This window comes from Mesitornis unicolor, unplaced genomic scaffold, assembly GCF_000695765.1.
Source record: "Mesitornis unicolor isolate BGI_N332 unplaced genomic scaffold, ASM69576v1 scaffold22566, whole genome shotgun sequence".
NCBI lineage: Eukaryota > Metazoa > Chordata > Aves > Mesitornithiformes > Mesitornithidae > Mesitornis > Mesitornis unicolor.
The window spans coordinates 1,889-13,279 of NW_010191961.1; the positions used below are offsets into that span (position 1 = coordinate 1,889).

General features: G+C 39.0%; 1 protein-coding gene across 1 annotated transcript in view; it reads left to right on the forward strand.

Moving 5' to 3' along the window:
• Positions 1–9,714: 9,714 nt before the first annotated feature.
• Positions 9,715–11,391, forward strand: part of LOC104542555 (protein SPT2 homolog) — a gene marked incomplete at its 5' end in the record, with an annotated part of 7,008 nt that continues 5,331 nt past the window's right edge. The window contains 2 exon segments of the mRNA XM_010186906.1: positions 9,715–9,829; positions 11,267–11,391. Of these exon segments, the coding sequence (XP_010185208.1) occupies positions 9,715–9,829; positions 11,267–11,391 (240 nt within the window).

Consider the following 11,391-nt stretch of genomic DNA (forward strand, 5'->3'; position numbering starts at 1 on the left):
AAGTCAGTTTACGGGCCTGGCTGGCCCTCGCGGAGCTTCCTCGGCCAACCCCGGGCCGGGCCTTTCGCCTCGCTGGCCGGAGGTGCTCGCTTTTGGGGCTGGAAAAGCATCTGTGTGCAGTGGGGTGAAGCGGGGCTCCGTCTGTCAACAGGTCTCGGCAGGCTTGGAGCTGGGAAGGGGCGGCCGGGGTTGCACCTTCTGTCTTTTGAAAATACCGAGATCCCGGGAGCAAAAACGGTGGTGCAGGAGAGGGCAGCGGTTGTGATTAAAAGTCGGATAAGTGCTTTTGTTTGCTCTGAAAACAGAAGTCTGCCACGTCTCAAATGTGGGTCGGAGACAAAGAATGACAAGTTTGGGATGAATGTGCTGCGTTGTCCAATATCTTTGTATCCATTGCTGCAACAACTGTGTGGAAATGATTGGTGGAAGGCATTTGGTTTATTATTTATGGCTATTCTTCTGAAGTCTGGTTTTCAGCAGTTTGTATTTTAACTCAAGCTATCAGTTTAACGTTAGTTCAGTATGAAATCACCTGCTTACTTGGGCTGAATGAAGTCTGGCACTGGGAGGAGCCTGTGGCCTTTTGGTGCGTTAGTGTACCAGGTTTCATTCCTTTGGTAGTACACAAATTATAAATCATGTGTGCTTATTTGGATAGAAAAAAATATTTTCTCTTTGGTAGCCACCAGCTAGGGAAACACTTTCCTGTCTGTTCTTTATCTGAGTGCCAGAGTTCTGTGTTTCTGTGATTACACCAGCATAAATGAGAGGGATAGGGGTTTTTAGCTTAAACTATAGGAAGAACAGAAAGAATGTAGTCTTTAGTTCTGATACTGCTGAAATGAAGACATTTGAGAACTGAGAGTATCTCAGTCTCTCTATATCCCTTATAACACGTCGGTAACGTTCACTAATATTGTAACGAGTTGATAATATGGACTAACCATATGGTAGATATGCATAATTCATCAGGTTCTATCTTGTTTTAAAAATCTTATAAAATGTACTCTTTAGTATTTAGCCTAATTTACTTTGTCTCTGACTCTGCATAGAAATATGGCTTGTAACATAAATATGAAAATATCGAATATTTATATTTGAGATCTATAAATGCCTGTTTTATGACTCTTAAAATACGCTGTTCCACTAAATTGTCATTGGGTTGTTGTACGTCTTGCTTTACGTGTTTAAAAGTTCTTTTTACCTTTTTAGTTTTCTCCTGCAGCTTTAATGTACTGTACCACTATTTCTTGTCACAAATAGTTATAAACCGTGATGCTGAGTTGATGAAATATCTGTCATCTTCCCTATTGCAGATGTAATGGTGGAGGGAGGCAATCCTACTCGTCATGCAATGGATGAGGGTTTTGTTAACCTTTTTTAGAAAAGGCAGGATTAGGATTTGCTTACCTGATTAACTCATGGAGTAAGAGTGCAATTGAATCCATAGCTGAAGCAGTTTGGTTTCCTGCTGTTCTAGCAAGTTAGCGGTGCAGCTTTAAACTATGAAGATGCCCTTAGTCTCTGAGCAAAAGTGGAGCTGCACTTGGCACTGCTTGAGATTATCTGCAGCTCTTAGACTTCAGAAGAGGACCTCTGAAGGTTTTCTAGTCAGTAGACATCCAAGTAACTCCTCTAGATTAGGACATAAAATACATTCCTGTAAGAGGAATATAATTAATTTAAAATATTTTTAAATTGAAAAAAGCCATACAGATTAATTTAAAAACTTATTGGTATGCAAAGTTAACAGGTTTCCAGTAATGGTAGTTCCTGCATTATGATCAGCATATCCCCTGAATTTCCCTTTAAGAAGTTTAAAGTAGACTTTACAGTGCACTAAATGAAATATTCCACACATATTGTAATGAAAAATAGAGTAACATGCACAAGTGTTATGTATATCAAAAGCTGAAACTATAGAAGACCACTCTTTAAGAAATAGTATAATATTGTATCCTAAAAGAGGGACCTGCATAAAACGGGTATTGCATCATGTCCCTGTAAAAACGGATCTGCTTGTTGATCTCCCTATAGAAATCTATATTCAAAAGGAAGATTGCTGAAATCAGCCTTTCAGTGCCTTATTAATTGCATTGGGGTTTGTTTCTAAATAAAGCAGTACATATATGAGCTAGCATATAAGCTGCTAATAAAGTGTCGCTAATAGTCTTCACAGCAGTCACTGAAAAGAGCCTCAGTTTTTCTCATGTAGTGTTTATTAGGGGCTTCAGTATTGTGTAAATATATCTTGTTACATGTCTTCATATTAGCTGTTCATTAGATTTCCAATGCGATCTTGCTTTGATTAAACATGATACCAGTGATGAGATTTTTTTTTATTTCAGTAAGTTTTAAATCCTTACTGTGTAACTCTTCTCTTTTTCGTGAAATTGGCATATTCTGTTATGCTACAAGAGTGTTATGTGACGTAATGGATGTGGTAAAGCACATTGAGATGTTTGTATGGAAGATATTAGTATGAAATTGTATTGCTGTTTTTGTAAAAACAAAACAAAACCGTGAACAAAAAAACCCACAACACTGAGCATAGTTGGAACCAAGTCATTCTTCTATTTCACCTTGTTTCTATTGTCATTAGTAATTTATTAGAAATTATTTCTCTCAGCTCTCTGTCTTTTAACTGAGGGTGAATCCTTGGTGTACCAAAAATTACAAAAAAGCTTATACAGAATAGCGTTTAACCACGAAGAGGTGACCCAAAACTGAAACAGCTTGTCATCCACGTCAGCACTTGCTGAAGTATCATTTGAAGTCAGACTGATATGTAGTGAGTATGAATCCTTAGAAAATAGCCTCCAGTAAAGTTGAGAGAGATATGTAGCTACCAGAAATGAAATATTTGGGAAGTGAAACTGTAGCAAAATCCCAGAGTTTGTTCAGAGGACCCTGTGTGTTACAGAGCCTGATCATGAAATTGTAATCTACAAACTGCATTTTTCTCATGGGCAAGGGAAACCCTGCAAGAGCAACATGGAGAATGGCTGTGAAGCATGTATTGCTGTCAGGCTCCTATTTGATTTGTCTGCATGCATTTATTAAGTGGTTAAAACTTCTCTCAAAACAAGGCCTAGAAATACTTCATATTTTATCAGCATCCACACGAGGAGAGCTGGAAGGTACCAATGTAAAAAGTTCAGAAGAGGTGAGGAAGGCTTTTACTCTCAGCGTGACTGAACTTGATAGTTAGGTTCCAGGCTCTTGCAGACACTGGTTGAAATGTGTAACCCTTTCAGCTTTTCCTATTTCTGGTCACTGTTTTTGCATAAGCAGATGAAAATGGGCACCACAATACCACTACATAAAAGAAAGAATAAAGTATGCTTTTTAATTTTTTATTTTATTTTATTTTTTACTATGTGAAGCAACATATAACAAATGAAACTTCTGCATTTTTTTCAGCTGCGGGTTCAGCTTGAATGTGGTGACAGCAGTTTCAAAATCTTAAGAAAATTATTTTTGCATTTTTAGGAGTAAAGTGTATGACCCTGTTAAATTGGTTTGGGGAGATGAGAACAGTATGAGCTGATAGTTAAAATACTCATCAGTAAAGCCTTTCTCTTGGTAGGGGTTGTCAGAAAATCAAGAGAATCAAACAAATTTAAGCATTCTTGGTAACTACTGTTTACTTTGTCATAACTTGGTAACATAACTTGTCATACATTGGTAACAGTACTTGAGAAAGCAGCATGTGTGCATATTTGAAGAAAGTCCAAATGCAGGGTGAGCTGCTGGTAACCTCAGCATGGTGTCTGCAGTGTGGGCAGTCACAGGGCTGTGGCAGAGGCCTTGGAAGTACCAGCACAAGATGACAGCAGAGGCCCCTGGGCAGTTCACAGAAATGGCCACTTCCCAGTTTGGAAAGCTGCCTTTTGAGAAACCAGTGTTAGGACATCGTGAGAGTGATGACATAAACAAGGATTTGTGTGTGGCTTAACTGGGTGAATGAACTGTTAGTAAAGTTATCAGAAAGTTATACCTTGAATAATATTTAGGGGGAAACAGGGACTTCCCATTGGCAAAGCCCGTGTCTTGGTGAGTGGTAAGGAAGAACAGAGAAAGTGTTGTAATGTTGTACAGGGGTCGTGACTTGCTAGTGAAAAACAAGCAAACAAAAATCATCCCACTCTCTGAGAACCTCTGCAAGTTGCCTATACTGGATGGTACAAGTGGAATTGCCTTTTACATTGCGTGTGCAAGGCCATAGCAATAAAATTATTAGTTGCACAGGTACTTTTATTTGAGAATGAGGTTTGGCAAAATTGATCACTCATTGCTACTTGTCTGTATATTTATCGTTATTAAAGGCAGTACTACTTCAGGGTCTAGTGTCTGGTCTAGACCTTTTGGGGCTTCATTTGGATGCCACAAAATTTACAGTAATTTTACAAAATCTGTTTTATAGTCCTAGATTTGGCACTTGAATGCTGACATCAAAATAGCTGCAACTGTTCTGCAACAGGATTGTATGCCCCATTTTAAAGAAAGTCGGTGATTTAAGAGTAAAGCCTGGATTGCAGATTACACAGTTAAACTTGTGACCTGGAGCCTGCCTGCGGACCAAAACTGGCTACTGGACACTGGCCTTCTGCATTTAGGGGTGGACGTCTTATTTAGACTTACATAAACTGCATCTGATATGTATCTCTCAAGTCAATATGCATGTGTGTGAATGTATAGTCATATACAGCCTGATTTCTTAGTTCATTTGCAATATTAATCCCAATCTTTTTTAATTCATCTTTTTTGTTTTGAGGTATACTTTTCAGAGAAAAATCTGCTGCTTTGTCAGTCATGTAACTTCATATGCTAGATAGCCTTCTGAAAATGTTTATTCTGCCTGTAGCTGGAAAGCAAATAAGATCTTGTACTGTAATGGACTTTCCACCATATTCTTCAAGTACCATTGGTCAGATTTGGGTAGGGGGAGATATTGGGTAGGTAGTTACGGCAAGGTTTGCAGAGATGAAGGTAAAAAATGAGAAACCTCAGGAGAAATGCTACTCACTGGTTGGGAAAGACTTATTTCTTGAGGGTACACAGCTGAAGACAGGCACTTCCAAGCCTTTAATTTTTCCTTTGGGTAAAGCAGTGTTCACTCTGTATATCTCGGCAGTATTCAGTCAGAGCTGTCACTAGATGCTACCTAGAGAGAGAATCAGTGTTTACAACTTGAGTAGTGCAGTGTTCTGGAAACAGTTTGACCTGCTCTCTCCTAAAGGCTAAACATTTATTTTTCTCTGATATAACCAACTTGACAACAGCTGTAAAAAGGCAGAATAGCCAACTGCTGCTTGAATGATAAAGTAGTGATGTGTCCCAGCTTATTTTGTCTGGTTTATGTGGAATCTGATGCATGTTCGTTTGCACTGTAAGTAAAAGACTATCAGTGCTGGTGGAAGATGTGCATGGTTCAGTGCTTTTAAAGAGACTAAACTAAAGCTGGTTATTTTGTGCCATTTCCAAATTAATGTGAACAAAACTTTTATCAAAAATAATAGTGATTCGGAGTACAAAAAACAAGTATTCATTTATGAATTGTTTAGCTGTGTTTTCAGTTGTTAGTCAATATCAAGAAATGCTACTGATAGGAATACTTTTAAATCTTGAATTTTGCCGTTTGCCACATTAGTGGCAATGAGAAAACTGCCTGTCTATCGACCTGCTTTACAGACCTCTCCCTGGTAGGACTGCTGGTTGTACTGCAGTGAAACAAAGCCTGAAAACTGCTTCCCCATCGCTTTAACTCTTTATGAGGCTTCCTAACGGGATGGATCAATCTACATTTGTTCCTGCTGTTTAGCAGTTTTGAAGGGTGCTCCTTAGGCCTAAAACTCTTCCAGAATCATAGAATCATTTAGGCTGGAAAAGACCCATAAGGTTGAGTCCAACCGTATCTTCTGTTTTGAAAATGCTTGGTTTTTTCTGTTTTTAAAAACTGTAGAGAATGAATAAGTAAACAAAGTTTTGCCAAATTAGGTTACCAATGGCAAAACATGCTTAACATGTTTATTATAAAAATAATTTATGTAGCCATTATGCTAATGTATCTACAGAGTACCTCAACTTGTTCCTAACTTCAACATTTTTCCAAAAGTATTTGCACTGATCATGTGTAGATTGCTTTGCTTCTCTATCTGTTCCAATTTAGAAGGAGCATGCCAGATTACTTTGGGCCACTGAATCATGGGCTGCATTTGAGCAAAAACTGAGAGGCAGCACTGCATTGTGGTTCAGGCTTCCTGAACAGTTTAGTCTTGGAATACTTTTGGTGTAAACAGCATGGAAGTTGGGGAGGGAAGGACCTCAGCTTCTCAGAAGAGGGGGGCTTGGCTCCAGCTATGTTCATATCCTTTATGTAGTCCGAGCTATGATAATCAATTCTAATGATTTAAATTGTAAGTACCAAAAATTGTTCAGAGTTGGAGCTTCTCCAAGTGATAAGAATTTACAAAATCAGTTCTCAGACTGTGGTGAACTCTCTTGTGCAGAGGTTAATCTTGGTAAATGAGCTTGAGGTCTTTAATGTGTCAGGTTTTACTACTCCAATATATGTGGATGGTGTGTCTTTATGATTTTTTAAAAGTCATTTCAGAAACTACTAAAAGTGACTAAAAATAGCTGTTATTGTGGGTGCTCTTATAGGACTAATTTCTGGCTGCATTTTAGAAGCGAGTCTCTGAACCTTGCTTCTTAGTGCATGTATATACAAGATAATGTATGGGTTTGCATGTTAGTAATTAAAGTAAGCCAACTTAATCTGCTGCTGTTTCAATGAATTAGAAATGAGAACAAAGACTTCCACTGGGTGATATTTAAATCTTGCTTGATTATTGCTTCTGAAAAATTTGGATGTTGGTATGCTTTCCAGATATTTTAATTTTTTAGTTGTTTCATAAGGCTCTTTGAGGATAGGCAGATATTTATGGGCATACTGACTTGTGTGGCTTTTTTTTTTGTGATGCTGTTTTTATTTGGGACCATATTTCACAGCCCTTTCATTTGGAGAGGATCTTTAACTTTATGTGTGAATGATCTTGATTTAGGTTATAATCTATTGGTTTACTACTGAAATCCAAAAAACTCCAAACTTCTCAAAACTCAAATAGAGGTGTTTTTTGGGTTTGGTTTGGTTTTGGCTTTAATTGTATAATTCTACTTACCATCTGCTTCAGGGTTTAACTGGCTTCTATTATATTTATCTTTACAAGTGACTGTCCTTCTCATTGCTTTTTCTTCTCTGCTTGTTTGTGGAAACAAGATGAAAAAAGTATTTTTCTTTCCGTTTTATCATTCTAAAGCCCAATCTGATAACTGGTACATTTATGAAAGGTAGTGTCTGAAAAGGTGCAGCACACTAGTGCAAGTGTTCACTATAGATCCCAGTAAGAAAGATGCTCAAACTCTTATCGTACTCATTAAAATAACATTTATTGGAGATAACAGGAGAAGGGGGAAAAAGGGAATAACATAGGTAACTTTATATGTGTTCAACAACTGGAACGCTGAGTTGTACAGTACTGGACAGACATCTAGGCGTGGCAAGCTGTGCAAATCCTGTTTGTGGTATCACCAGCATTGTAGCCTTGCATCCTATAAAAGGATGTTCTTAGAAGTAAACCACTCTGTATCATCTCCCCTGCCAAGCAAGAGAATGTTATATGAAAACATGCTGCTTTACCTCAAGATATAATGAGACTTAGAATTATGGTTTGGGTTGAAAGGGACCTTTAAAGGTCATCTACTCCAACCTCCTTGCGGTGGGCAGGGACATCTTCAACTAAAGCAGGTTGCTCAGTCTCTTGTCCAACCTGACCTCGAGTGCTTCTGGGGTGGGGCACCTACAGCCTGTCTGAGCAACCTGGTCCAGTGTTTCACCACCCTCACTGTAAAACATTTCTCTTGTATATCTAGTCTGAATCTACCCTCTTCCAGATTAAAACCATTGCTCCCTGTCCTGTCACTACAGGCCCTGCTAAAAAGTCTATCCTCATCTTTCTTATAAGCTGCCTTTAAGTATTGAAAGGCTGCAATAATGTCTCCCTGGAGCCTTTTTTTCTCCAGGCAAATTACACCACTTGTATGTGTTGTAATTGCCAGGTGCCAAGTGGGGGCTGCATATTCTGTCTTAATCTGCTGAGTTCATCCAGAGGTCTCAAGTGATAAGTATAGTAAAGTGTAGGCCTGCACCTGTTCAGGTCAACTGGTATGTGGATCACTAACTCCTTGATGTACAATAGTCTTCTGTTTAAGATCACTGCAGCAGAAACTAAAATCGGTATCACTGCTTTTATATCAACCTACTAATTATGCTGGTGAAGTCAGTTCCAGCTTACTTTTGGACTAATTCCATTTTTTGAGTTGATTTATTTATTTTCACTGAACAAGGTAACCTCACACTGAAATGAGCTAATGGACCTGTAAACCTGCAGTCTGTAATTGAGCAGGCTCTGACAGCTTGGGCTGTAGTCTGCTTTTGTTTATTGCTTGGTCAACGACTAAGGCTGAACTGGAATATTTTTTATTCTGTTACTGATACAGCTCTTGCATTCCTTTTCTGTCTAGTGCATTTTACTCATTTCTCTTGGTTTCCCTACCTGTCTTCTGGTTTCCTGTTCATTCCTTCAGAATGAGTGTACTCCTGTTGCAGATGTGTGGAACGCACCTCAGAGAAGCAGCAATATATTTTATTGATATAAAATAATCATTTGACAGAGTTAAATAAGTTCAGTGGAATTTAACAAAGTTTTAACAGTGGTTTGATAAGTTCAATAGGTTCAATAAGTTTGGCAAGGGTCACCTTATTAATTACTGCATGGAAGAAACATACAAAGGAAAATTGAGTTAGAATCTAATTGGAATGATTTACACAGAAACAGATACAGAGTAAGGAGGACCCTGCTGTTGAGTCATGAGGTTCAGAGTGGGCCTCATTGCTTTCTTTTTGGAACCTAGGTGTGTGGCTGGATCCAGGCTTAGTCTCAGACTTGGTCAATGGTTTATATTTAATGGACCTATCCATACAATGTTTATAATAATATTAAGTAGCTACATGGATTAGTAATGTTTTATAATATTCAGCATGCTATCAGTCACATACTGAGGATCTGGGGCAGGTAAGGAATCTCTCTGCCTTGAGTAAGGAAGACTCTCTAAGTCTCAGGTAAGGAACCTCTAACCTTGAGAGGTGTCCCAGCTCGAGGGGAGAGTTGCCTGGCATCCAGTCCAGCCTCAATTCAGGGAGAGCTCAAATTGGCATCATCCTGATGGTAATACTTATAGGGTAAAGTAGTCTGTTGCTAGTCAGTATTACAGACAAGATGTTTTCATTTGAGCTCTGGTATCTTGTTCTGTACTTTGGTTTTCTTGTACTTCTGGGTTTCAAAACCATTTTTCAAAATGTTTCTCAAAGCACCTTCACTCCCTTGTATGTGAGCCAGGGACTTTTTAGCTTCCAAGTTCACCCCAAGGACTTGAGGCCTATTGCTTCTTAGTCAGCCTGAATCAAAGTGCAGCTAGGAGTCAAGTTTATCTGTCACCACAGTCAGCTTTGGCAGGAGTTAATTGTTTATTCTGTACCATCTCTATGCTTAAAGTCAAGTAAACGACTGTTACACAACTTCTCAGTTTTAAAAACCTTAATATTTTTACATTTCTTAACTTTTCTGATATATATATATTTCTTCTTTACAGAAAAGGTACAGTTTGGCTGTTGGTCCTCCCAAAAAGGTTCCAAAAGTCAAGGGTGTAGAGTCCGCAGCAGTGCAAGCGTTTCTCAGACGGCAAGAAGAAGAAAAAAGAAAAAAAGGTAACAGTCCAAAGTATTTCCTATGGGAGAATTTCATTGACTCTTTGAGACTTTGTCACCTTATTCAGAGCTCTTGCAAATACAGCTACACATCTGTTGCTGGAATTTATGCACATAACTGATGCTAAGGAAAAGCCAGGACTAAGTAAGAACTAGGAATGTTTGCATCCCTTCCTAAAGGAGTTAAATATTAATCAGCTACACTAGCTTTTACTATTGGAGATTAAGTAGTTATGGTGAAGATACTGCAAGAAACCATCTGGACTTCTGGTAATTTGACCTTGAAAAGCACTATTGATGTGAAACAATGGTAAGAGTTTTTGTTTTGGTGTCTAAATCTGGTGTATCAACACAGTCTGATTTTTAAATCCGTATGGCAGAGGCTTTGTTTGAGCCACAGGCTTTTCCACTGTATTATAGTTCCTTTAAATAGTCTCTAGAATAAGCTAATACTGCATTGCTTCTGATGTTAATGTTTTGTTAAAGGTAACCAAATCTGACGGACTGGATGGCCCAGGGTATTGCTCCTTTCCTGGGCCAGTCATGAGCCTGCTCCTTAGCCCTGCTGCCAGGTCCAGCCAGAAATGAGACTGAGCATGAATTCTATAGAGGCATGCGTGCACTCAGACTCTGTACAGTCACAGCCCTTGACAACAGGATAACAGGGGCAGGGGATGGTACCTTTACAGTCACCCACAGCATGAGTAGCTCAACGCATTTTCTAGGAATTTATGCTTTTTCTGAGTCTTTGGCATTTGGCCTCCATTCCCTTTGTCTCTCCAGTGTCAGGTGTTCAGACCTCTTATCTTATTCACCAGCCAGCTCAGTCTGAATTTTGTCAGCAGATGACACACAGACTCAAGATAGAGAGCATACTTATGCAGAAAATAGCTAAAAATAGTTCAGTAAGAATACAGGACAGACTGTGGAGATAGGGCACAGGGCTTTATCAGACAAATGTAGTGACCAGCAGCTTGCTTATCTGTGGTTGTCTGCTTCTGTCTCGCCTAAACCCCTCTACACACATACTCAGCCTGTTCTCCAGCTCTTATACCCTCAGCACCCTTTGATTCCCACCCTTTCTTCATTTTCTCTTAAATGTCTGAGTAAATTCTGTACAGTCTCAAAATTTTCTTGCTCAGTCTCAGAACTCCTTCCATTACCCAGAGATCCTGTCCTGCACCTCCTCACACAGTAATTCTTAGTTTGCATAGCATTCTAGAGAGCTGCTTACATGAATCACCTCAATGGGTTGACTTACCCGTTCACCTTTTTTTGTCAGATTCAGGTGGGCTAGCTTGCCCTTTTGGCAGACCTCTGATGACTTTCTGGACTATTTAAGGATATCTGGCTAACAGCTATTGAAAACTAATGTCCTAAATAGTTTATCAGTTTAGAAGAGATTGAAATAAACTTCCTCCTGTTTTTCTTTTACAGCACTGGAAGAAAGAAGAAAGAAAGAAGAGCTCTTGGCTAGACGTATTGAACTGAAACATGACAGAAAGGCAAGAGCTATGGCCTCACGAACAAAGGATAATTTTTATGGCTATAATGGCATTCCT